This window comes from Ipomoea triloba, chromosome 1 (genome assembly GCF_003576645.1).
Source record: "Ipomoea triloba cultivar NCNSP0323 chromosome 1, ASM357664v1".
NCBI lineage: Eukaryota > Viridiplantae > Streptophyta > Magnoliopsida > Solanales > Convolvulaceae > Ipomoea > Ipomoea triloba.
In genome coordinates this window covers 29,507,456-29,533,322 of record NC_044916.1, presented here as the reverse complement: position 1 = coordinate 29,533,322, position 25,867 = coordinate 29,507,456, and the positions used below count along the sequence as shown (strand labels likewise).

Below are 25,867 nucleotides of genomic sequence, written 5' to 3'. Positions count from 1 at the left end.
AATTGGTGTGGTAATGTTCCAAAGTGCACATATTTAGTAAGCATATCCACCACTACCATGATGGTTCCTTGTCCTCGTGATACCGGTAATCCTGTTATGAAATCCATTGTTACATCTTCCCAAACTCTTGAAGGAACTGGGAAATCCATTGTTACATCTTCCCAAACTCTTGAAGGAACTGGGAGTGGTTTTGTTACATCTTCCCAAACTCTTGAAGGAACTGGGAGTGGTTGGAGTAGTCCTTCCCAAACTCTTGAAGGAACTGGGAGTGGTTGGAGTAGTCCTACAGGGGGTTGTGTTGAATATTTGGTTTGTTGGCATATTTGGCAGGTTGCGATGAACTTTTTCACATCGTCCCTCATGTTTATCCAATGAAAATTAGCTGCAAGCCTCACCAATGTGCGAGTTACCCCTGTGTGACCTGCCATTGGGGTTGAATGGAACTCTTGTAGCAGGTGAGATTTCAGTTTAGAGTTTGCTCCTATGCAATATCGGCCTTTGTAGAAAGCCATGCCATCTTTGATTTCATAATAATTAGGTAGTCTCCCTTCTATATTTTTTTGGTGGAGTTGCAGTATGTCAGGTTCTGAGTTATTTTCCTTTCGTATAGTCTCTATAAGTTCTGGGATTGGTTTACTTACTGTGAGGAATACTTCTCCATATGAGTTGTTCGGTGCTGTCTCTTTTTCTCTTCTGGAAAGAGCATTTGCTACTTTATTATTGTTGCCAGGTTTATACTCTATTTTGAAATTATATCCCATTAATTTTCTAACATAGTGTTGTTGAGTTGGGGTTTGCACTACTTGTTGTAACAACTCCTTCAAGCTTTTATGATCTGTTCGGATGATGAAAAACCTCCCTAGTAGGTACTGTCTCCATTTTTGTACAGCTTCTACAATGGCAAAAAGCTCTCTGTTGTATGTTGATGAGTTTTTTAATCGTGATCCCAACTTTTTGCTGAAAAATGCAATTGGTCTGTCTTCCTGCACCAGAATCGCCCCAATGCCTTCATTAGATGCATCTGTTTCTACAATGAAATGCTTGCTAAAATCAGGAAGTCTTAAAATCGGGGTCTTTGTCATTGCAGTCTTGAGGTTCGTAAATGCTTCCTCTGCTTTTTGCCCCCATTGGAATGCATCCTTTTTAAGTAAGTCGGTTAGCGGAGCTGCGATGTTGGCATAACCTTTTATGAAACGACGGTAATATCCTGTCATTCCCAAGAATCCCCTTAATTGTCGAATGGTTTTTGGTTGTGGCCAGTTTATCATTACCTCAATTTTGTTAGGATCTGCATGCACACCTTCCTGATCAATTATGTGACCAAGGTATTCGATAGAAGTTTGACAAAATCTGCACTTGCTCAACTTTAAGTAGAATTCATACTGTTGTAATGTGCCAAACACTTCTTGTAGGTGGTAAATGTGATCCTCCAGTGTTTGACTATAGACCAAGATGTCATCAAAGAACACTATCACAAATTTCCTTAAGAATTGGTGGAGCATGCGGTTCATGGTTGCTTGAAAGGTAGACGATTGGTGGAGCATGCGGTTCATGGTTGCTTGAAAGGTAGACGGGGCATTCATTAACCCAAAAGGCATGACAAGAAACTCATAATGTCCTTCATGAGTTCGAAAGGCTGTCTTATATATGTCTCGGTCATGCATCCTTATCTGAAAGGCTGTCTTATATATGTCTCGGTCATGCATCCTTATCTGGTGATAGCCGGCTCTAAGATCTAATTTTGTAAATACCCTTGCTTGGCCTAACTCATCAAAGAGCTCATCTGCCGTAGGAATAGGAAATTGGTCTCGTACTGTTGCAGCGTTCAAGGCTCTATAATCTACGCAGAATCTGTAGGTGCCATCTTTCTTTTTTACGAGTAGGACTGGAGATGAGAAAGGGCTTTGACTAGGTCGGATAATTCCTTGATCTAGCATTTCTGTAACCAGCTTCTCGATTTCTTCTTTTTGGAAGTGTGGGTAGCGATATGGGCGAACATTGATTGGCTTGGTTCCCGGCTGTAAATGAATTCTGTGATTGAAAAATCTATATGGGGGTAACGTAGCAGGTGCTTGGAATAGTTTCTCATGCTGCTGAAGTACTGTTATAATTTCTGGTGGAATATCTGTAGGGAGTTGTATCTCCTGTATAGATTTTTCAGTATTATTTTCTTCTGGTGGAGATTCAGGACCACTTATTAGGAACAACTCATAGAGTTCCAGTATTTCCCTTGTTGCTACTGGAGCTTCTAACTGATTCAGAGTTATTTCCTGTGGTGTCAATGAGTGATTTCCTTGCAATTTTACCTGTTGGCCTTTCCATTCAAACTGCATGGACATATTAGCATAGTCATGCTCAACCTTTCCCAGCCCCCGTAACCATTGAATTCCTAACACCATGTCCGGGCCTCGAATTGGAAGCACAAAGAAGTCTATTAAGAATTCAGTGCCATGTAGTGTCAATGGTACTTGTTTGCAACTGTGGGAACAAGCTAGAGAATCTCCGTTACCAACATATACCCGAAATGGTGTAACTGTCAAAGCATGTAACTGTAATTGCTCCGCAATTTTGGGTTGCACAAAGTTATGGGTGCTACCACTATCTATTAAAATCTGTAATTTTTGCCCATTAACTTCCCCCAAAAGTTTAAGCGATCTAGGATTACCTGGGCCTGCCAATGAGTTTAGACTAGAAATATCTCCTGAGGTTATGTCATCTTGCCCATGCACTATGGTGTCTTCCTGTAAGAGTGGATCTTCTATATCGTCATCTCCTGCCCCCATTAGCATCAGAAATCTGGTTCGACATCTATGGTTGTTTGACCAGCGTTGGTCACAGTTATAGCAGATACCTTTCTCTCGTTTTTCCCGCATCTCTGCAGGTGTTAATCGTTTAATGGGAAGATTTGATGTTGATTGAGTTGAGGGTGGTAAAGCTAAGGTTGTTGTCTCCCTTTTGTCTTGGACGGATGATTGTGTTATAACTGGGGCTGACCGTGTAGTGTTTGCAGGTGGTATTTGGCGTTGTTGCCACCTTAAGGGTGATCGTGCAACTGGTTGAAGCTCAGCCTGAATTTCCTCCAATTTTGCCTCATATTCTCGAGCAAGATCAAAAGCTTCCATCAATGTTGTTGGTCGTGCCATCTGCACTTCTCGTCGAATAAGTGGTTTAAGCCCTGCGATGAACATGGAAAGAAGGATCGGTTCTGCAATCCCTGTAACTTTATTCATTAATCGTTCAAATTCTACTTGATAGGCAGTGACTGTGGTCTGCTGTGTCAATTTTGACAATTTCCCTTGGAAATCCTCAAAACGAGACTCACCGAACCGCTTTGTGACATTCTGCAAAAATTCCTTCCATGTGGTTAACAATCTATTCTTCTTCATCCATTGATACCACTCGGAAGCCTTCCCCTCCATTGTGAATCCTGCTATTCGCAAACGCTGTGTGTCGGGTGTATCATAAAAATCAAAATATTCTTGAATTCTAAATACCCAACCGTGAGGGTCTGAACCATCAAAGCGAGGTAACTCAAGTTTTATAAGAAATCGTTGGGTCCCTTGACCATTCTCCGTCTGCACAGATCGTTGGGTCCCTTGACCATTCTCCGTCTGCATAGATGGCTGCAGATGAGTATCAGGTGAAGGTCCTAAAATTCCCTGTACTTGAGGTTGCACTACTGCATTCATATTGGTTGTTACCATCGTTTCCAATCGTGAAACAGAGTTGATGAGTTTTTGAATGAGTTGGTGGTTTGTAACAGTTTGTCTGTCAAAATTTTCTTGCAATTCGGTAATTGCCTGCTCCCAAGGATGAGTTGCTGTAGCTTGGTTGTCGGACATAATGAAAGCACCAATTGATACGAACTCGTACCAAGCCGGCACCGCTTTGAGTGGATGCGAACTCCAAGGACGGAATGAGAGGGGGAAAATCAGAGAGAGAGAGAGAGAGAGAGAGATAGCAGGAGAATGGAAGTTGAAATAATTCTTGTGTGTCCTCTTCCCTGGCATGCAGGGTGGTTATATACTGAGTTACTCCTATTATGTTTATGACTATGATTCTTAATATGATATATATTAGGACTAAACTATACTATCCTATTATGAATAGACTTAGTCTAACAAATGTAATCAGCCATCCATGTTGGTTTCCTTCGTTCCCTCTTTGGCCTAGCAGTATGAGTTGTTTCTTCTCTATCTTTCATATCTTGATTTTCACCCTCTTCTACTGTGGATATGCCCGTATCACAGAGAGTCAAACATCACCATTCTCCCACCACCCTCAACTTCACCACTCTGAAGAACGTGAATGGCTTCATTGAGGAGTTCAGTGCTCCTTGTTGCACTATCTTCCTTGAGTGTCAGGGAAGCTTGAAGCTGTTGGACTTCCTCCTTCATATCTTTAACGTCAGTTTCCAGTTTTTCATTCATTTTTAGCATTGCATAAATCAGAGATTGAAGGTTTGCTTCTTCGGCCGTCTTAGACAGATGGCTTGGACTCAACAGGTCGAAGTTGCCGTCTCCGCCTGGTCGGCACCGCTTCCAGTTTTCTCCATTGATACTTTCTTTCTTTTCTTTCTTGAATTTTCAAGATGAGATATATAAATTATTGAGTAAGATATTGTTTGTTATGGTGCAGCTGAATACCCGGTACGGTATAGCACTACGAACAGCTCACAGTGGACAACTATCCCTGGCAAATTAGCCCGTGAGATTTGTGGGACGAGGAATTAATGGTGAGGAAAAGTGGAAACTATCTATGGACACACACTTTGTATTATTAGCTCCTTGTAACAATTAGAATCAATTTTTGCCTATAAATATTATGCTAGTGTGTTAGTTAAGTTAGGGGTTAACATACTATTCGGATAATATATAGAACGTTCTTAGTTCCCAACTGACCATAATTTATTTATTCATTATCTTTACTCTTGTATTTATAATTTTATATCACCCACTAACCATCCTAAACATTAACTTAATATATAGTCTATGTTCGAGTTACTATATTAAAAAACACAAACATTGGCATCAGTAAAATACTCCGGTTCGAATTTGTTAATGTTATTAGTACGTAGAATTATTTTTAAGGATCATTTTCTTAATAAAATTTTTTGTTGTGTGATGACAATACATGAAATATATTTGATTAAATAAATAAATAAATTCATTTTTTTAACACAATGTAAGGCCAACCGATTGGTCCGATTTATGACAATCGTTGAATAAAAAGAGATTTATCAATTTTATTGTATTTCTTTTTTATTTATATTTTTAATATTTATTTAAATAAATTTTAAAATCATTTTATATATATACACACACATATGCTCACGTGAGAACACTTGTCCCTATAAAAAGTGTGGACACACCCACACCCTCCATCTTGATAAATTAAAGGCTAGGATATTAACATTACTAAACTTTCAAGGTTGCAATATTATAAAATGAACCATACTCTTAAAATTTTTCAATAATTATAAAATTGACCACGTATTTCTTTTACTAAAACCTTCAACCATTGATAAATTTTGTTGGACGGTTGAGATCAATCTTCACTTTATATATGTATATGTGTGTGTGTGTTCTTTTTGTTATTGTTAAAGATCCGGATATTAAATAAAAATAATTATTTTGTATAATAGAACCTTTAACCAAACATGTCAATATTACATACCTCTAATATAAACTAAACACATTTTAATCATCTATTCATAGAGTGCTTTATTTCTTTTCCCCCGTATCTCCCAACCTCAAAATGATGCTTTATGTTGTCCTTTTGTGAGAGAGGAAGTTAAGACTGCTTTATTCTCAATGTTTCTTGATAAAGCTCCTGGCCCAGATGGGATGAACCTTGGGTTCTACCAACATTTTTGGGATGTGATGGGTAAGAATGTTACTGATTTTGTGATGAATTGTTGAATAAGGGGTTTTTTCTGACTGGTCTGAATGATTCCAATATTGTTCTTATTCCTAAGAAGAATGTTCCTGAAGCGGTGACTGATCTTAGACCTATTGCTTTGTGTAAGTCTTGTATGTATAAGATTATTGCTAAAATGATAGCCAATAGGATGGAGCCATTGTTGGGTGACATAATTTCTGAATCTCAAAGTGCATGCTTTCATTCCAGATAGGCTTATTACATATAATATTTTGATTGCTGCAGAAGTTTATCATTTTGTAAATAGAAAGCAATTGGGTAGGGTTGGTTGGGTTGCCCTGAAGTTAGATATGGCCAAAACCTATGATAGAATGAATGGGGTTTTTTGAGAAAGATGTGTGTGGCAATGGGGCTTTGCAGATAGTTAGGTAAGGTTGATCATGGAATGTGTTGCTATAGTATCTTACAATGTCATGATCAATGGTGTTATTCTAACATAAAAACTATATTTGCATCGTCTATTCTTAGAGTGCTTTATTTTTTTATTTTTTTATTTTTAAATCTTGATTGATCATGTGCTAAACATACAGTAATAGTGTTTTTAATATAATATTTTGAAGCATTGGTAAATGGAGTGTTAATATAACTATAAGATAATGAATAATTAATTAATAATAAATGCTTACTTGAAATATAGTTTTACTACTTCCTTTATTTCACTGTGTATAGTTTTTTTTTTTTTTTTGAATACTACTAACTCTATTACAATGCAGTATCTGTTCATAACTACTTTCTCAACCTATTGAAGCACAAGAGACTTGAACACAAGAGACTTGAACCCACCACCTCCCGTATAAAGGGAAGGGTTTGATGCCACTGGACTACAAGGTCCTTGGCACTGTGTATAGTTTGATTAACCAATTTTTTCAAATAATTTACAATTTAATTTTTACAATAAGTATTTAAAATTTAATTTTTATGTGTCAAAGTCGCACGACAACCCCTACTATCTGGGCGGGGGCAAAAAAAAAAAAAAATACATCTCCATCAACACATGTTGTCTTCTTCAAAGTTGGCAACAATCGACAATAGCCCGCAACGACCAGCTGCCCGGGCACACACATATTAGTCCGACTCGCCTTGGTCCGGATCGCCTTGTTTGGACTTGGGGTTGACTTCTGATAAGTTTGCCTGACTGTGGAAAGCAAGCATCATATTACTTTGTCCAAGGATTTGGCAAATGGGTTAACAATTGGCTAATATTTTCTTGTAAATATTTTTAAAAAATTAACAACCCAAATTTCTTATTGGATTATTATATATAACACAGAATTCTGAAAGAAATTTGATTTGTTATGTTTTTTACAACACTTACAAGAAGAAATACTAGCCAATTGTTAACTTCTTTGCCTAATCCCCAGACAAAATAATATGATATTGGCTTCCCAGTCAAGCAAACTTAGAAGAATACATTAATCATGGCCTAAGAAGATGATAAATTAATCATAGGGTTATAAATTAAGCTCAAAAATATCCCTTGCTTCTGAGTAACTTTGCCCTTAGGTCCAGACCCTCTGGAAATTGAAACCGTTTTTTTTTTTAATTTTTACCCTGGTCCTGTTTCGCTTCCAGAATCAACAATTCCATTTGTCAAATTAGTTCCAATCATTGGACTCATGTAAGTTAGCTATTTCCAATTTCCTTATCTTTATTAAAATAACTATGAGACTATTTTTTTGGTTATTTTATTATGGTTATTAATTTGTAAAAATTATGTTTGGGTAAATTATGTTTGGGTACTACCCACTAAGAGAATTTTCCTCAAAAAAGTACTTTTCAACCAGTTAATTTTTTGAAAAATTATGTCATGCATTCTTGAATATTCACTTTCATGATCTAGTCGACTGAGTTAGGCGCTAGGGAGCAATTCGCCTCGACTTAGAGGCGCCTAGCGCCTAGGCCGGCTATTTTTGCAACAGTGATTTTATTATATATAAAGATATCATTATTAAGTAGAAGATGAGGGATTGGAGCAAATGAAAAGAGAAAATTAAACACTTTTTAACACAAGATGAGGTAAACGATGAGGGATAGGAGCAAATGAAAAGAGAAAGCACTTTTTTAAAACAAGATTACATTACATGAAATAATATATTTGCTTTTGAAATAGTAATTTACTTGCATGTTCATTGAAGAATTAGGTAAAGGCCTATATTAACACATGCAATGCATGTCTACCTGCCTGAACAATTACAACATGCATGGTTCCCCTAATCTTTTGAGTATATATTCTAATTAAATTCCTAAATCATATTCAAATGAACAAGAGCACATTAAATCCGTAAGTAGTAGTACAATACAGAAATGAAAAAAAGAAAGAAAATATTAGAATTATGTTTCATGAGGAAGATCATCAAGGATAAAGGTACCTAATTTGCCGGTCCGAAACAACGTTAGGAATTTCTTAGATATCATTATCCGGGCTTCTGATGCCTTGTGAGGTATTTTGAATGCCTTCTGCAAAGCATCGAACTGTTGATCTATCAGAATTTCTAACTCATCTTCCTTCTCCAAATCACCGTCAAATTCTGAGAGCGTAACACAGAGCGCCTGTTGAACCGCACCAACCATATCCTGCATGCATCGAATATCAAAACATGAAAGATCAGATTTATCCATAACAATGATGCTGCAACTGAAACAATGATTCGTGTTGATTGATCATCATAGTGGATGACATAAGTAGTCCGACCTTTCATCAAGTGAACAATCTCGGGTTCTCAAACTATTACCACTAAGCAGCAAAAGCTTTTCATTACCTCAACGTAGCGCAGATCAGATTTATCTATAGGCTTCCTCTGCATAAGGAGGTCCTTCATATTGTATTCGGGTTTGTTGTCAGCATCAAGATGAAGATCATCGGATTCTCGGCTAATCAGGTGCTTCCAGTGAAGAGGAGTGCCTCTAGTGTTCAAAACCGCCAAAAGGTACTGAGCAATTCGCTCTTCACCAACTACAGAATCTTTTACTGACCCTGAACAAAGATTTTGCAAAGAAACCTACTAATCATATGACCTTTTAAACCCCCCAAAAAAAATAATTAATTAAATCAAGAAACTTTGAAGTGTTATGTTAAAAAGAGGAATGACCTGCGAGTGCTAGCTTGAGCCCAGTCTCTATATCAGGGATACTTGGTACCAACACCCCTGGAGTGTCCAAGACATATATGCTAGGTTGATGTGCAATCTGCATAAAATCATATTTTAATTTCAATATGTATACTTTAGAAATAATTATGAAAAATACGAGATAACAAGGCATTTGTCTTTTGCAGAAAAAATATACGAATCTAAATAACAACATTTGGAGCCACAAAAATCGTCACTAGATGTGATCACGAGAGGCCATATGGAATCCTTATCTAGGGAAACTACACATGGAGAAATTATGATTATGAAATACATGTTCAGATATTCCCAATAAAATATAACCCAGGCCCAAACCAGAGGTTGAGATTCACTAAGTTTTAATAATTCATAAACATCTGAGAGCAGAAATGCATAGCTACTAAATTTTTTTAAACATTTGACCTTGAATCCCGCAATATCTTGAGTCACACCAGGCAACGGCCCCACAGCGGCTCTTTTTTTCTTTCCCTGCGCTAAGACAAATCTCAAAACCATCACTGCTAGAGAAATGCATCCAAAACAATATTACCATTAGATTTCCCTTACACGATTCTATAGCATGGGAGAAAATAGCAATGCAATATGCCTCACCTGGAAAACGAGCCGATGCAATTTGATGGATGGAATTGATCAGTGCTGATTTACCAACATTCGGAACCCCAAGTACCATGACTAGAAGTGTGGGTTCCCTGGAAATTGCCTCCTTCAGTTTAAACTCCGCAAGATCAAGCAGCTTCAGAACATGAATGTTGATTATTAGATATACAAGCCTACATATTTTTTTAATAGAAAAAGGGTCACGGACAAACAATTCTAACCTTTTGTACCGAGCTTCTACTGTGTGCATTAATGGGAAGGCACTCTTGTTTACACGAATTGAAGTACTGAACCCACCTCTGAATGCAACCAAGTCACTACAAATGTTAGCATCAAATGCAGATCACTAAAATGTAAAATCAGAGAGCACTACAGCAATGGACTGAATATTGCCTCCACTGTGGAACTTCAAGGTATGAAACATAATCGACACAAGCTTATATGACATGGTTTTATGCACTAATATCTCGATGGACAGGCTTGAACTTTTGATAGTATAGATGTCACAGTTTCTCTTGCACATAGTGTAGCTATCATCAAGAACACTAGTGCCTTCTATGGGCAGCAACAAGAAATGCTCAAATTATGCAAATCAGCAATAAGAATTAAACTCAATGTGTTGATTATTAGAAGAAATTAAAAAATCAAAACTTTAGGAGAGGAAAGATCAAATGAGATTCTTTTATGTTTTCAAGAGTATATTAGCTAGGTTGCCCGCACAGTATGTAAGTTGGTTCCCGGGTGACAGATTATAAGCAATATGTGGTGGATTCATTGTGGCACTAGGTATTGGTCCTCCCATTTAACCAGCCGAATCAGTGTGATTTAACACATCCACAAATCATGTTGTGTAGGCCCGGGGCAAGGAATTTCGCCTTACGTGGGCAAGAAAGAGTATATTAGGTCTAAAATAAAAGGAGTAAGCATACCCAACTAGTGAAGCAACCATGGATGGTTCTTAAAAGATCAAAAATTGATATACTCCAAGTAAAAAATTAAAAAATTATCAGAGAATCAGCAATTACAGATATCAGAAACATAGGGCTTAATAGAATAGAATCCGTGAAAGAGAGAGGTGAGGGAATGAGGAGTACATGAATGATGTTGGTATTGGCCAAATCCTTCTTGTTGAGGGCAATTATTCTCCTTTTGCCGGAGAGGATTGGTTGCAAGTCTTCATTTGCCGACGACAAAGGTATCTGTGCACATATTTATTATTTAAAAATAAGAAATAAAAAAAAAATTAAAGAGAAAGGTTGGATATGATACACGGGCATCCCGAACTTCGATGACGAGGTCGGAGAGCTTGAGGCGTTGGCGGATGGCCTTGGTGGCGGCGGCCATGTGGCCGGGGAACCAATTGATCGCACCGCCTCCTTTGTTCAACCCCATCTCTCCTAGCCATCCTTTCTTCTTCACTATACTCTTTCCTGCCATCTCTCGCTCTCTCAGAACGACGGCGACTCGGAGGGAGACGGAGGGAGGGAAATAATTTTGGATCAAGGCCCAGTTATTATAAAACTTTCGGGCCCATGTTATCATTTGGACCTTTGAGATGCCACTCGGCCCAAATGTTATGGCGACCATAAATCCCAATCGTTATATCGTGCACCACGGCGGCACGTGCACCCTGGTCCAAAACGACGTCGTTTTGATGTTAGTGGACGCAGAGAATCATTATTTATAATACACATAATCATTATCTAGAATACACAGAACGTTTGCCTAGAACACACAGAATATTGACACAAAATACACAGAACTCATCCTCCTAACATTCGAATGCACAAACACATCACAACCTGTGTTAATAACATGAATACACAAAATATTGACACAAAATACACAGAACTCATCCTCCAAACATTCGAATGCACAAACACATCACAACATGTGTTACTAACATAAATACACAGAACGGTTGCCTAGAATACACAGAATGATTGCCTGGAGTACACAGAACGATTACCTAGAATACACATAATATTAACATAAATACACAGACCGGCCGAAACGGGAAACGTGATTTCCAAAAAAAGGGACGGTTAGTTTACAATGCTCAAAACGACGTCATTTACGTACGTGGTGCATATTGCTATGCGCACCATGGTATAATTTGCCATAATCAAATTTGTCTTTTTAAATTTTGAAAGAATGCTCTCAAACTATTTTTAAAAAATTAAATATAAAATCTTTTTACTGATAAAATACATGTTATTGTAGGTTATGCTGTTGTAGCTTTCACATATAATTTTCTTTGTATGAAGCAACATAGACAATTTTAATTTTTTAAATATATTTTTATTTATTTAGATAAAATTTAAAAAAATTACAAGTTATATTGAAGGAAACTTACAGGTAAACAAAAAAAAAAAGTTTTAATTGCATTTAATATGAAGATTTTTATAGTTAAATGCTACAATTGACTTTTCCTAAATAGTTTGGAGTTTTATTTGATCTTACTGTTTCACTTTAGACTTTTGAGTAATAATCCAGATATCATATTCTATACTTTCCCCATGTTAAGCTAAACTCACTCACTCTCTATAATCTATACCCTTGTCCAAATAATATATATTGAGAAAGATAGATTATCCGAGGAAGCAATATATATAATCATGGTTGAAAAAATGGCTAGGCACTCCTCGAGTGCTCGGGGAGCGCCTAGCGCCTAGAACGCCTAGCTGGGGATTAATTGGTGCCTAGGCGCTAGTGTATTTTTTTATTTTATTTTTTATTTTTTAAAAATTTGTTTAAGTATTTTCAATTTTTTAAACACTAATAATTATAAATTATATAATACTTTAATAGTTAATACTAAAATATTAAATATTAACCAAAAAAATATCTAGAGTTTGTACAATTTAGAGTTATTTTGCTTAAAACGATGTTGTTTTGAGTGAAATAACCCATTAAAATAAAGAAGAACAATAGTTAATTACCCGAGTAGGCGACCTAATCGGTGCCTAAGAGGTCTAGTCAGCGCCTAGGAGACCTAGGCGGTCAGCGCCTAAGCGGCCTAGGCGGTGCTTAGGTAGCCTAGGCGGAACTTAGGCGGCCTAGGCGGTCGCCTAGCCGGCCAGCCGCCTAGACCACCATTTAAAGTGATACGCTAGGCGGTTGACTAGCGCCTAGCGCCTAGGCGGGGATTAATCGGGGCCTAGGCTGGATTTTTGCAACATTGTATATAATGCATGAATAGTAAAAACAGGAAGGCTAATGCAATCCCTCTTCATTCATTCTCATGGTTCATATGTCTGGGCTTTGACTTGCTTCTGCAAATGCTAATCATACTTCATATATAGCAAGTCATAATATAGTAGACACATTTTTCTTTGTGAATCAACAAACTAGTATATTGCTCATCAAGGAACATTATATTAGACTTGTGAATCATTGGAGGTGGTTGTTTCAGTCATCTTTGCTAATTTCCTCTTCAATTCTGACATGATTACATATAGCCTGCAAATATATGAGATTGATCTTCAGGAGAAAATATAACTTTATGAAATTCAAACAAATTAAATGCTTACACTAAGGGCAATTAAGTATCTGAATTTCCTTCTCTTTTTGATCTGCAATCACACACTGCATTTAAGCTTGCCAAGAAGTTCTTCTTTTCAGGTAGATGGTTTTCTTGATACGGCCTGGAGCTGCGTCGAAGCTCTTCGATCTGCATTTATTCATCGAATAAAACCAGAAAAGTTAGATGACAGCCATTGAGCATGATCAGATAGCAGAATATATATATATATATATATATATATATATATATGCTGTCATAATAATTTACCTGCTCGCGTAGAACTTGGTTTTCTAGTTTAATCTTTTCCTCCTGCAGTTCAGAAAAGAAGACACTTAAGTTCAGAAAACTTTCACTGCAATTACACGTTTTTCTTGAAAGAAATTAGAAATGGTTTCTTTGATAATGTTACCTGCAATCTTGATTTTTCAAGCTGCTCAAATAGTACTTGCTCCTGAAATGACAACAGCTTTTAAATCAAATGATTGTGAGAAATTAAACCATTTATTTTGGTCAATTTTACAATCATGAATACCTTTGTATCCTTAACAGTTAATATCCCTTCAGTCAGTTGATGCTCTAAATGCTGCAACTCTTTGAAGTTCAAGCCTTCAAGATCCTTTCCCATCATTCGACTTCGCATAATAATCAACAAAAGTATGGAGAAAACCAACTTCAGTCCTTTTTTATTTTCAATCACAAAATCGCACAAAACAGTACAGTTTTTCTGAATTAGGGAGAACGAACTTTTTTTTTTGCCAAAAGTTTTCAGTGCATCATTCTTATGCCTGCTTAAACATTGCCAAATTGATGATTCTGGTGTTAATACCCAATTTAGTCATCAAAGTCCTAACAGATGACTCAATTAGGACTAAATCAATAAAAATTATCATAGTCGATGACTAAATTGGGTATTAACTCGATAAATCTGCATGGAGGCTTACCAGTGCAGCTGATGCATCTTTGCAAGTTCGGCTCTTAAAGCGTTTACTTCAGGCTGCAAATCATGCTTGAACACTTGAGGTTGCAAATCATGCTGAATTGAACACCAAAATCAAAACAAGTGAGTTCATTAACATCATGTAACAACTAACAAAGCTAAAGAAGTCTGTTTGCCTTAAACCTTGTGATGAATTACATTAATCAGTGTTACCTCTGCAGCAATCTCAACTTTAGCAGGTTCTGTAGTGGTTGGAACTTTGTTGTACTTTGCCAGAACATGCTCCATGCTTCATCAAACAATAAGAAGAGCCATTCAATGTAGTGTATGACAATGCAACACTTCAACTATACTGTAATATTGCCACAAATACTGGGTCATCCACCCTTGGGCCTTTTTGGAGGAATAATAATGCAACACTTACATGGTCCCTACCCAATTAATATTAGCCCATAGTTCTTTTTATTTTCTTTGAAATATTTTAGATTTTCAGCTTATTTTAGACTAATTATAAATGGCTTGAGGATATAAATCCAAGTCAATTTTCATTGTTGACTTTGGACACACAGAGGTGATTTAAGTCAGGTGATCTACCATTTAAGCTAACCTCGTTTTTATTTTTGGACTCTTCATAGGTTGTAGACATATTCAGGCAAATTATTCTATGGACCTGGATCCACATTGAATTCAGGTTTAAAATACACAATTTATTTATGTTCACAATTTATACGGTGAATGTTTACAATTGAAAGTTTACAATTCAAATTGGTTGAAAGTTGAAACAGTTTGTGAAAACCAGCAGAGGAAGGTATTAGGCAAAAGAAAAACAACATAAAAACATAAATGTGATCAAACATTAAAAGAAGCAAAAGATAATGTTAGGCAAACCTTGAACTAGCAAATTCATAGAGCCTGCCGGTGCCGGAGAAGACGATAACAGCAACCTCGGCATCGCAGAGAATGGACAACTCCTTAGCCTTCTTCAGCAGCCCCGCCCTGCGTTTCGAGAATGTCACCTGTCTGCTGTTTATGTTCTCTATCTTCTTTATCTCTATCTTCCCTCTCCCCATCTCTCTCTCTCTCTCTCTCTGCGCTGTCAATAAAGATTTCTCTCGATCTCTTCTAATGAATAACCCGGTTTTTATTTTGTTATATTTTTGGTACAAATTGTTGCCATCTTGGGGGATAATGGAGGAAAGTGAAACTGCATTTGGAAGAAAAATAGAAAGGAAATAATTGGGGGAGGCGGGGTGTATATATATATATATATATATTCCTTTTTTGGAACGTTACCATAAACGCCTTCTCATTATATCATCCTACCTTTTTCTTCTTTTCCACAACTTTGCTATTTCTTTCCCCTTGTCTTATCTCCAAACACTGTATATATTACCACTACTATTTTTGTCCTTTCAATTTTTAATAATATTTTTCCTCACTTTAATATCTTGAAATTACGTTTTTTATGTGTCTAGTAGAGATATTCTTATTTTGGTAACCGATACTGAAATTAAATTGCATCATAATATGATATAACAGTTCATAATTACTAACATGACAAAAACTTTGCTAAAAGGCGAAATACTTTGCCCGGGGCCTCATATCTTGGTCGGCAGGATTTGTGGAAATGGTAAATCACAATGGTTCAGCAATTCATTAAGTGAGAGAAACCGTGCATAGTGCCCACAGGAGTCCACTATATTGGGTGCAACTCTCACCGGCTGTCAAGGTTCAATCTTGTGTTATTGTTCATAATCTGCCACTCATGAACCAACTGAGCTATCCATGAAGAATGTTGATAGACTTGGTGAAATTATTGCTGGCAAGATTTGATGTAATTGATGAGTTGATAGGCATATTGACTACTGTTGAAGATGGTTTTTTGTAAGAGGTGTTTGGTAGATAGAGAATTTTTACTTTTGGTGTAATATTTGATACGCGAAATTTCGAGTCAATGGGAATCTAATTTCATGATATCAACAAAGGTAAATCCAATCTATGGTAGGTATGATTTTTTTTTCCTAAGTGATTGAAAATCTACCAAATTTATTCATTTACGTATTGCAAAAACTTGTGTAAGATCTTGTCACAGATTCTTGTCCATGAGACGTGTTATTAACAATGAAAAATATAGTACTAATCAGGAATAAAGTATTCATTACTTATATGGGATAATGTAATACTTTTTGAAAAAAAAAAAGTAATACTTTTACATTTGATTTAAAAGTATATATATTACATTTTTTCTCATAAATATTACATTTTCTCTTATAAACAACAAACACTTGTCAACATTACTTATAAGAAAAACTGTAATACTTTTATATTTTAATGTAAAAGTATTATATTTTTATTTAAAAATATTATGTTTTCTTAACTTATAAATAACAAACACTTTATTGACCCGACTCAACTCGTCTCATGATCAAGGATCCATGAGAGATCTCACAAAAGTGTTACTCTTTATATATTTATCTTTTTTGCAACATGTTAAAAGTTCTTCATAAATATAAGAATTTAGTTGTCATGCCATTATTTTTTTATTCGTAATGTTTTTTTTTTTCTTTTAACATAAATCACAAACTAAATATGAAAAATTGTGCATTTGTGGATTCTTGATTGCTTAGCACTTGATGTATAATTTCTTCAAAAAAAAAAAAAAAAAAAAAAACTCGATGTATAAAATAATTTTGTTTTTGATACGCCTTAAATTTCCAATCTTTTTTAGAAGTTGCGTAGTATGTTGCCTTATGCATATACTGAAATAGCAATACCCATACTAAACTTTCACAACTCTTAAAAAGTATGCATCTATCTGGGTAATGCTGTGTCACACTTCTGAAGAATCAAACTTCATTTTGATACCATCATTTTTAATCTAAAGCACTCCATTGCTTTTCATTTCTACATTTTGTAAATATAGAAGGAATTTGATGGCAATGTGAATAAGTTAAACAACCAAATTCCAGATCTAGAAATACGAACAGAAAGTGCAAGTAACATATACACCAGAAGGAGAAAAGTAGTTGTAAGCAAATATCTTTCATATTAAGCCAGAAGAGGAGATGATCATTCAACTCACATTCAACTCAAGACGGAAGAAGCTTTCTGTTCGTCTTTCTTAAAGACCATGCTGTTGAACTGCAATACTTTTGCAGGGTTTTGTAGTAAGAAGAAAACATGTGATCAAGGAAGAGGGGAGAACTATCTCCGGCTTGTGGATGGAGTTATGATAAGTGATGTAGCTATGCAGGTCCTGCGGGGGTGTATGACATAACCAGGTAGACAGTGCTGAACACGTGTAGACAGCAGCGGATGGAAGACAGCTCTTCGGGCCCATCCCCGTAAGAGCTTAAATCCACACGAGCAATTTCCCCAGCGCAAAAATTTCCAGCTAGAGGAACCGTGGGGAAGTTTTCCAGGAAAGGCAAGCTATCAGCATTAGCATGTCCAAAAAACGACTCACCACGGCCACAGCAACAGAAAGAAATGCCACCTAAAATTGCTTTCTTATCAATGTTTACAGCATCACCACTTGCATGATTTCTGCAGTCATATTCCTGCTTCAAACATCTAAGGTTGTCGCTGACTTTTTTGCAAGAAGATAGTGCAGTATTAGAATCTGAAATGTAGAAACGGAACAAGTCTCCACTTTTGATGCCAAGACCATTGACATATAAGTACTCCTCATCTCCTCTGAAAACAAAAGAAACATGTTTCTTTCTTGGATGAAAAAAGGGAGAAATTAATGCAGTGGAGTAAGATGTCATCAAGCGCATGTATATGCAGTAAACTACTTGATCACAAAATTATAACTCATATACAATTAGGCATCATCATTAAGAGAATGTAATAATACTCTTCAAGAGTACAATACTAGTATTACAAGCACACACTTCCAGTTACCTCCTTTCCAATAAACATGAAAATGAAATGAAGCAAAGGGAGCATAGAAAATTCCGACTGAAAGCCCTTTGTACATAATATGCATTACATCACTAATGAAAAGTGCCATTTGCGATGTTTTACTTGTTATAAAGGAGAGAGAACCTACTTTCTGAATATCAAGAATGAAGATTTAAGAAAGACAAACAAGTAAAATGGGTGCAAAATATTACCTCAAGACCTCATGAAATTCCTGCAAAGTACTCCATTTTACTTTTTCCTCCCCAATGGAGCACTTTCTTCTTTTCATAACTCCAATAAATAGAGCTTGGCAATGGAAATAATCTCCTACCTGCAGGAATTGAAGGACAAAAGAATTTATACCAGTGGAAGAAGATCTTGCTTTGACAGGCACATGCTAAAATTTTCTTTAATTAAACATTGAAAAAGTAGATGCTAAACAGAGATTAACCAACACATACACACCCACACCTCAAAGGGTAACAATGTGTTTTATATCAAAAGTAAAAGTAGAGGAACAAAAATTCAATTCATGATCCCAGTCTTATACAAACTTGGGATAATGGCCATCCATAGTTTATTATTATGTCCATTAGAAATCGTAGTAGTACCAACTCAGCAATTGCAGGTTTTACTTTACCTCATGAAAGATCTGCTCTAACAGAGTTTGACCATCAAGGTCCTCCTGCTCTGCTCCCCTCTTAGCAGTCAGCCATGTGGTATTGCCAGTGCGTCTCTCTCTTACAGAAACAGCTTTGTATGTAGGTCCAAAAGCTGATATGCCATTGGACAACATAACATGCAATTGAGTATCCCCCACACCTGCTCATTGAAGCCCAAAAGATTTTAAATGGCAATAAAGTTTTACAGAATATATGCATGGCATGGACGCATTAAAGCCCAGCTGCCCAGGCTGTAACAGAATCAAACAACTTCTTAACCTCACTCCAAAAAGGTCCTCTCGTTATAACTAAACCAGTTTTGTCATTATTCCATTCCTTCATTAAAAGCTAAGTGTGTTTTATTTCTTCTTCCCTATACAACCCTTTCTTATTTTTCAATTTAACTTATGGTAACAAGACAAACCCAAATGTTTAGTTCATGAGAGAAAAAATACCAGGAGGCTTGTCTCTGTCCTTTGCAAATACAAGAGCTAGAGCTGCAGGAGTACAGTCTTGATTAATTGTGGCATTAACTCCATTATCAATTTGGTATAAGAATTTGCCAGCTCCATCACCCACGATTACAGTCTCTGCAGAAAATGCATAATCTACAAACCAAAAAAAGAAACGTTGAAGCAAAATTAAAAGATGAAGTTTTGGTTCATTCCAATGAAGAATGGAGGGAAAAGTAATGCTCTAAAAGATAACATATATATAAATTATAGTTGCCCATAATTTCAAAATACAAAAGCACCATTTCATTAAATACTCACCCATCTTCACAAGAACATCTTTCATATCAGTTTCCTGGTCCTAGCACAACAATTAGCTCATTTGTGAGATTCAAAAATAAATCCTACCAATATGTCAGAGCACCCAATGGCCCTTAAATTTTGTTGCAACTTTATACACCTGCAATGTAATGTGTAAAAGGGATGGATTGCTTATTGAAACATTAAAAGATGTACAACTTACTGCGAACAATATAATCCCCTGTGGGGATGTGGTGCCAGAAACTAAAGATGAGTATTCCCTGATACTCATCACAAATTCATCAACCATGAGTCCTCGAGTTCCCTGCAATGTTGCCCAATCAAATTGTTCAAACATCTATTCACAACAGTTAATAACACATCCAATCAAATACAAGTAGAAAACCTTATATAAATATTGAAAGCAAGCACACCAATCTCCCATGTAAAATGAAACCGATAGTATTACCCGAGTATTCCACAATAAAGGGATCAAATTGGCTTTCAATCCTGGCAAGAAACCAACACTCAACAAGACTCCTACATTTGCATTCTGCAACATATTAACATCCTCAGCGTTGTCGTCATCGTCATCATCAACTATTTCCCATTGAACCTGGAGAAATTTCAGTGACTTCCACCTCAATTTTCATGATCAGAAGTCAAATCAATCAAACTGAAAGTTTCATTACATTGAGCCAACCTCTTGAAACTCATGAGTTAGTGCATCTCTACCAATAATTCCTTGTGATGTGCAAGAAATTACTGGAATTCTGGAGTCCAATCTTCTAGAAATCTACAAAACATAGAATTTCAATTACAACAAAAGAACACTTATGGTACAGAGACTCTTCTCAAGAATTATAAGACTCAGAGAATGTAAAACATTCCTAAAATCCCAGCTTGTCCATTGTTGTATATACTAATATACACACACACAGTCACACAGACATATGAGCTGAGCTATCGACATGTGCGCATCCATATATTCGCAGAATAATAATAAACGTTGTAAAATCAGTAGTAATTCTGAAGCTCAATTTGAATATTTAATTCTCGACAGCAGAAACATAGAGAGGTAGATAGAGTTTTTACGAGTGCATGAGCATCTTCCAAGCTAAAGCTGGGGCCAACGGAAGCAATGGCGAACTGAGGTCGAATCGGCTGCGACAGGACCTCTTCAATTACCTCATTTACAGCATCCTACATCACGTAGCCACAAAATTTAGTAATTCCTCGGAAAAATTAATTGAATTTTACGGGGAATCGGGGCATGACCTGAAGGGAAGGGTTACGAGAGAGAGCGGAGGAGAACTTGGGGTAGGAGAGGATGCGGGTGGCGATAAGGTTCCAAGAGCGGCAAACGCAGGCGACGGTGGCGCAAAACGGCGCGGGGAGGCGGGAGAAGATGTTGTGAAGAAGATCGTCGCCGATCGAGTCGATGGTGGTGGCTTCTCGGTGCATCTGTCTGTGTATGAGGGAAGGTTCCTCCATTTCCAAGGCGGCGTTGAGTGTATCGTATCACTCCACCTCTACGTCTAGGACCGGGGCCGGGTCACTACTCGCCAGATTCTCCTGGCGGCGGAAATGGAGAAACGAGAATAATCTGCCACAACTTGCCTTATTTTATTTTCAACCCTCGCACTTTTATAAATTACTGTTTGGATCACCTTTTGCCTTTTGCCCCTACAATTACAAATACTGAATTTGATGACGTGATAATGAGACAATAAATATTCCTATTTAAAAATATTCTTTAAAGATATCCTTTTAAAAATATTGAATTTGTATTGTTGAAGACACTTTTTTGGAACGCTGGATGTTTATTTCAAAAGTTGGAATTGGAATTATTGTAATAGGTTTAAGGCATCTTTAGTTTAATTCATAAATTGCATTATGAAGATCCTATGAGATGAACTCGACTAAAAGTTGTTGAAAATAATTGAAATCGTAATCTTTATGTACAAGAATCAGATTCTAACTACTTGACTAGTTTTTTGGACATTATATTTTGATTTTTCAACTAAAAATTTAAATCAATAGTGTTTGCACATTTATTATTTATATAATATATGTTTAACAATAGTGAAAATGTAAAATTACACATTTATTATTATTATTATTATTATTATTATCAACCAAAATGGTTACAGGTAATATTTCTCAACAAGAGTTTTTTCCATTTTTGATCCTATGACTTTAGTGTCTCCGTCAATTTAAGTACACGATTTTCATTTCTGACATAAGTAGTGTTCGACTTTGATTTTTTGTCACTTTTAGACAGAGAAGTATGATCAAATTAATTCAAACCGCAATCAATCCATATCTAAGAAAAGCTATATGCATCGAGGGATCAATGCCAAATGGTTCTGATGAGGATATATAATTATATATAACTGATAATATAAACTTTATGAGCATTCACATGTCCAATCATAATGGAGTGGCTGGACCGTTTTAATTAAACTAAAGATGTTTTACAATATATTAATTTGAACAGATAGTACATTATAACATTTTTTTTTTTGAAAAGGATAGTACATTATAACATAGTTAATAGTACTAAAAAAAATTCTTAATTTACTCTTATTGCTCATACTCTAGCCTCTTTCGCTTTTACGCAATTTGCGACTTTGTACTGAGACTTAGTCCCTCCTGACTTTGTTTCTACGCTTTTGCATTAATATACCTGCTTATTTGGTTTTCAAAAAAAAATATATATATATATATATAGACCCTATGCAATGGTCCTAAGCCGCCTTTACCGCCTCTAGGGAGTGCAATAACTCGAAATCAGGGCTCAAATAGGTAGAGTATATTCTCGTAACATAAGGTCATAAATTCGACTATTACTAACATTTTTTGGGTCAAACTTATCACACAAGTTTTTTCTAGTGCGATTCACTGTGAGAACAATTTATCTAATACACGACTTTAAAAAAAAAAAAAAAATCTAATACACGACTTTAAGTATTGGATGTGAATTTTTCTTTGAAAAAAAAAAAAAAAAAAGGGCAAAAGCTCAAGCATGAGAATGAAAACAAAATAAGTGGCCAGAAGTCAGAGTGGACTCAGTAGTCACGTGCAATAATACAGACCAATAATCTTGGATTAAACATTGACTGACCATATGATTCTTCAACAGAATCATAAGCATTGACAGATCCTCACCACCAAAGCTGAGAGTACAATAATTGGGGCTGGAAAATGGGAATCCTGTTAAAGCTCAGAGTACCCATTTTAGTGTTAGTAAATACACCAAACTCACAAGGATGGACTAAATAGTAAATACATACACATCACTTATGAACAAATGTGTTTGAAGCTTCATTCCCTTGCTTAAACTTCATCAAACTATCAACTAAGGTTTCCAGGAAATGTAGTATACTTGTGATAAAGAGCAGCAAATAGTGGGAACTGTCTCAAATCCAGGTGGAATAATACCCAAAGAATCATTTAATTCAAAGCTTCACAAAGGAAATTCCCAAAAGAGAAAAACTTCATTGCATTCCTACTGATCTTTGATCTTTGCTACAACAAGAAGTTTTTAATTTTTTTTTTACTCTTTCCTGCTGGATCTAATTTACAGTGGCCTAAAAATGATAGGTGATAAAAACACAAATGAGATAAGAATTTACTGACTTTGAAGACCAAACTGTTCATTCGTCTTGATAACGGAATGATAATAGGCACGGAGAAGTCTCTTTCGAAATCTTCCAAGGTGCAATCTCATATTTTGGTGATCGAGGTATATCTTTTTCGTGAACTCCCAGCCCTTCTCGTTCACGCTGTTAGGGTCCTTCAGTACAGGGTCATCTTCATCGTATTCATCGTATAAAGAGCTTTCTTTAGGAAGGATTTTGTAGCCAATGTACCTCAGTCCCAATTTCTTTGCGGGTTCCCCATAGTAAGTCTCTGCTGCCCAGTCTGTTCCAAGGGGGATGATTTGAATGAAGGTTGCCCCGGGCTTCAAGAAGAGGAAATGAGTCATGGCAGCCCCGTGAACTCCAACCATAACATCACTCGAATTGAGAAGCCGATAAGCTTTTGCAAGCTCTGTGGTCCTAGCAGGCCTCAAAACCTCGACTTGGAACCCGATTTCTTCAGCCATTTTGATCAATGAGTCTTCGTTCGTTATTGCTCTTGAGTCATTCCTAGTTATCATGACCAGTTTAGGCGCCACCGAATTTTGCTTATGCAATATTGGCATCTCTATTGAGGTATTAGCTGATGGTGACAACGCAGATCTTTCCATATTCACTCGAGCTTCACGTTCCTCATCCTGAATTAGACCTCGTATCCTAGGCCAATATGCTCGGTCCAGAAGCTGCCTAAAATCCCCGATGCCCTTGTTACCTTTTGTCAACGAAGAATCAATACTTAGCTCATCGTGAATCCTCAAACCAACATGGACTTCAGGAAAGCAATGGGTCCTGTTGTCTCGAAAATCTATGGCTGGATAATCAGAGAGCTGCGAGAGAATGTTGCCATACTTAGTAATCCACCAGTTATGATATTCAAGGATAACGAAAACAACCCTCTTCTCAAAACGCTGAGACGTGATGTAGAGAGGCAGTATTCCATCGTTGAATTCATGGTAAAGATTACCAGTGTACCCTCCCGTCGAGAAGAACACAGCAGGTACACTGTGCTGAACATCACACCCGTGATGAACCCCAAATTTCTGCCCCTTCACAACAAGGTCTAATTCATCAATCGTGTCCATGACACTCGTTTCCCACTTCCTTGTATACGGTCTGATCTTTTCACCACGTGTACCGCCCAGAAAATAACCATTGTAATAATCATTGGTCTTGTAAAGGATAACTGATGATGAACCAGAATCTGTTCTTATATCCCCTTTCATAATACAAACATCTGATCTAAAGCTACTCCTATCACAGCATATGTTCCCTGCAGTCACATAATTAACTGTTCCATTAATATTTACAGACAATGGACTAAACACACAAATACTAGGTTACACAACACAACCAAAGTAACAGCTTCCCCTTTCACATATCCAAGAACAAATTAATACATTTCATCATCATATCCTAGTCAAACTGAATAGATAGAAATGCAAATAATGTGCAGAACTGGAAAACAATTTAATTTTGTTGTCATAAAATGAAACCAATCTCATGCCATGCTGACACTAAGCTCACCCACCAAACCAACAAGGAAAAAAACACTTCAAAATCAACAAAATATGGGTTATGGTTATCCATATCTGCAACTGTACATGCTGATACTTAAGTTAAATTCAAAGACTGAATAAAAATAATAGACCCTGAAGATTAATTAGTCCACATGGTCAATAAATAGCTGCTAAAAAGTGAACCCAAAAAAGGGAATCTTATATTTTAAAAGCAGAAGAAGAGAGTACACTAACCATTAGAGATAGAAGAGCACAAGGAAGCCTTTGAATCGGTTTCATGAGCAAGCCCATCACCTTCAAAGCCAAAAGAGCCTGTTCCCACACAGATGTAAAATCAGAAACCAGAAAATGAATGAGCCCAAGAATGAGAGAGAGAGAGAGAGAGAGATTTACTGAGGAGCTGGGGAGCAAGAATAAAGCAGCAAGAAATAAGAGACAGAAAGAGGAGAGACAGAAGCTTGGGCTTTGCTCTCTTGCTGTTATACCCATTATTCCCACACACCAAACCCAGGGGGTGATGAGATTCCTCGTCCTCATGATCAACATCAGCCCCTTTCTTCCCAGATTGATGGCTTCTCTGGTAGTGCACCATCCTAATCGCTATATTCCTGCACCAGGGTGTATGTACACGGTGCAAAAATGGAGCAAAGATGATAGCTTTATGGGGAAAAAAGAGTGTAAAAGAAGAGAGTTTTGTTTGTATCTCGGGAAATGAAAATGGGTATGGGAGGTTGGCTTAAGGGAAGGTTTTTTTCTGCACTCTTTTTGCAGATTACAAGGAAGAAAAGGAAAGAATGGAGTTGGCGTTGGGCATGGGAGGGAATCCTGTGGGGTCGCCCCTGAACCCTCTACAGTCTACTAATAACACTTTCTTTTTTTTTGGAGAAACTAATAATATTTACTATCATGCTACACTAAAAACTTTCACCATTTTTTTAATAAAAAGAAAAATTCTTTTTTACAATTCAAAAATATACACCCTATAAATTCTGTTTTTGTGTAATAACGAATAAATAAAATATGGAATATAGATTGCACTAGAAAGCACGGTCGATGAATAAATAAAATATGGAATATAGATTGCACTAGAAAGCAGGGTCGATGAATAAATAAAATATGGAATATAGATTGCACTAGAAAAGTATAAAAATATGTCCTCAAATTAAACTTGTGACTTTTAAGCACATGAATTATACTACACTCATTTGACCACCCCTTTCGACCATTTTTTAAAACGATAATATGTCGTAGTATGTCA

The 25,867-nt window shown here is 36.5% G+C and overlaps 4 protein-coding genes across 9 annotated transcripts; all 4 read right to left on the bottom strand.

The window, feature by feature from the left end:
• Positions 1-6,833: 6,833 nt before the first annotated feature.
• Positions 6,834-11,135, bottom strand: LOC116017861 (short integuments 2, mitochondrial). Of its 3 annotated transcripts, none has more exons than XM_031258513.1 (9): positions 10,935-11,135; positions 10,760-10,864; positions 9,887-9,964; positions 9,660-9,801; positions 9,471-9,541; positions 9,030-9,126; positions 8,700-8,914; positions 8,310-8,514; positions 6,834-7,075 (listed from the first exon to the last, which is right to left on the bottom strand). In XM_031258513.1, the coding sequence occupies exons 1-9, from the start codon at positions 11,100-11,102 to the stop codon at positions 6,864-6,866; spliced, it is 1,293 nt and encodes a 430-aa protein (XP_031114373.1). In that variant the 5' UTR covers positions 11,103-11,135; the 3' UTR covers positions 6,834-6,863. The 3 variants fall into 3 exon arrangements, with proteins under 3 accessions (XP_031114373.1, XP_031114391.1, XP_031114381.1); XM_031258531.1 differs by lacking the exon at positions 6,834-7,075 and adding an exon at positions 7,247-7,363; XM_031258521.1 differs by lacking the exon at positions 6,834-7,075 and having other exon boundaries at positions 7,998-8,514.
• Positions 11,136-12,867: 1,732 nt separating this feature from the next.
• Positions 12,868-15,355, bottom strand: LOC116030933 (MADS-box transcription factor 23-like). Of its 2 annotated transcripts, none has more exons than XM_031273305.1 (8): positions 15,017-15,355; positions 14,327-14,417; positions 14,133-14,224; positions 13,724-13,823; positions 13,601-13,642; positions 13,459-13,500; positions 13,199-13,338; positions 12,868-13,127 (listed from the first exon to the last, which is right to left on the bottom strand). In XM_031273305.1, the coding sequence occupies exons 1-7, from the start codon at positions 15,196-15,198 to the stop codon at positions 13,210-13,212; spliced, it is 678 nt and encodes a 225-aa protein (XP_031129165.1). In that variant the 5' UTR covers positions 15,199-15,355; the 3' UTR covers positions 12,868-13,127; positions 13,199-13,209. The 2 variants fall into 2 exon arrangements, with proteins under 2 accessions (XP_031129165.1, XP_031129173.1); XM_031273313.1 differs by having other exon boundaries at positions 14,342-14,417.
• Positions 15,356-16,967: 1,612 nt separating this feature from the next.
• On the bottom strand, positions 16,968-21,072 carry LOC116030916 (F-box/LRR-repeat protein At5g63520). 2 transcript variants are annotated; one of them, XM_031273295.1, is made up of 10 exons: positions 20,727-21,072; positions 20,544-20,651; positions 20,152-20,244; positions 19,918-20,064; positions 19,672-19,773; positions 19,470-19,503; positions 19,152-19,304; positions 18,675-18,856; positions 18,247-18,365; positions 16,968-17,824 (listed from the first exon to the last, which is right to left on the bottom strand). In XM_031273295.1, the coding sequence occupies exons 1-10, from the start codon at positions 20,940-20,942 to the stop codon at positions 17,374-17,376; spliced, it is 1,605 nt and encodes a 534-aa protein (XP_031129155.1). In that variant the 5' UTR covers positions 20,943-21,072; the 3' UTR covers positions 16,968-17,373. The 2 variants fall into 2 exon arrangements, with proteins under 2 accessions (XP_031129155.1, XP_031129147.1); XM_031273287.1 differs by having other exon boundaries at positions 19,470-19,509; positions 20,727-21,071.
• A 1,784-nt stretch (positions 21,073-22,856) lies between these two features.
• On the bottom strand, positions 22,857-25,438 carry LOC116019513 (alpha-1,3-arabinosyltransferase XAT3-like). 2 transcript variants are annotated; one of them, XM_031259755.1, is made up of 3 exons: positions 25,003-25,438; positions 24,844-24,921; positions 22,857-24,362 (listed from the first exon to the last, which is right to left on the bottom strand). In XM_031259755.1, exons 1-3 carry the CDS (start codon positions 25,199-25,201, stop codon positions 23,083-23,085), a joined length of 1,557 nt encoding a protein of 518 aa, XP_031115615.1. In that variant the 5' UTR covers positions 25,202-25,438; the 3' UTR covers positions 22,857-23,082. The 2 variants fall into 2 exon arrangements, with proteins under 2 accessions (XP_031115615.1, XP_031115623.1); XM_031259763.1 differs by having other exon boundaries at positions 25,095-25,190.
• Between the last annotated feature and the right edge of the window lie 429 nt (positions 25,439-25,867).

What these genes read in the sequence shown, in the direction of transcription:
- LOC116030916 (XM_031273287.1), bottom strand. Translation starts at nt 20,942, where the DNA reads ATGGAGGAACCTTCCCTCATACACAGACAGATGCACCGAGAAGCCACC. An exon ending in TGGAAGATGCTCATGCACTC is followed by an intron (nt 20,245 to 20,543) that starts GTAAAAACTCTA and finishes TATGTTTTGTAG; the next exon opens with ATTTCTAGAAGATTGGACTC. An exon ending in GAATTTCATGAGGTCTTGAG is followed by an intron (nt 17,825 to 18,246) that starts GTAATATTTTGC and finishes TTTTGTTTTCAG; the next exon opens with AGGAGATGAGGAGTACTTAT.
- LOC116017861 (XM_031258513.1), bottom strand. Translation starts at nt 11,102, where the DNA reads ATGGCAGGAAAGAGTATAGTGAAGAAGAAAGGATGGCTAGGAGAGATG. An exon ending in GTAGAAGCTCGGTACAAAAG is followed by an intron (nt 9,802 to 9,886) that starts GTTAGAATTGTT and finishes CATGTTCTGAAG; the next exon opens with CTGCTTGATCTTGCGGAGTT. An exon ending in CTGATCTGCGCTACGTTGAG is followed by an intron (nt 8,515 to 8,699) that starts GTAATGAAAAGC and finishes CGATGCATGCAG; the next exon opens with GATATGGTTGGTGCGGTTCA.
- LOC116019513 (XM_031259755.1), bottom strand. Translation starts at nt 25,201, where the DNA reads ATGGTGCACTACCAGAGAAGCCATCAATCTGGGAAGAAAGGGGCTGAT. An exon ending in TCTTGCTCCCCAGCTCCTCA is followed by an intron (nt 24,922 to 25,002) that starts GTAAATCTCTCT and finishes GTGTGGGAACAG; the next exon opens with GCTCTTTTGGCTTTGAAGGT. An exon ending in GTGCTCTTCTATCTCTAATG is followed by an intron (nt 24,363 to 24,843) that starts GTTAGTGTACTC and finishes ATGTGACTGCAG; the next exon opens with GGAACATATGCTGTGATAGG.
- LOC116030933 (XM_031273305.1), bottom strand. Translation starts at nt 15,198, where the DNA reads ATGGGGAGAGGGAAGATAGAGATAAAGAAGATAGAGAACATAAACAGC. An exon ending in AAGATGCATCAGCTGCACTG is followed by an intron (nt 13,824 to 14,132) that starts GTAAGCCTCCAT and finishes TATTATGCGAAG; the next exon opens with TCGAATGATGGGAAAGGATC. An exon ending in TAACTGTTAAGGATACAAAG is followed by an intron (nt 13,643 to 13,723) that starts GTATTCATGATT and finishes TTGTCATTTCAG; the next exon opens with GAGCAAGTACTATTTGAGCA.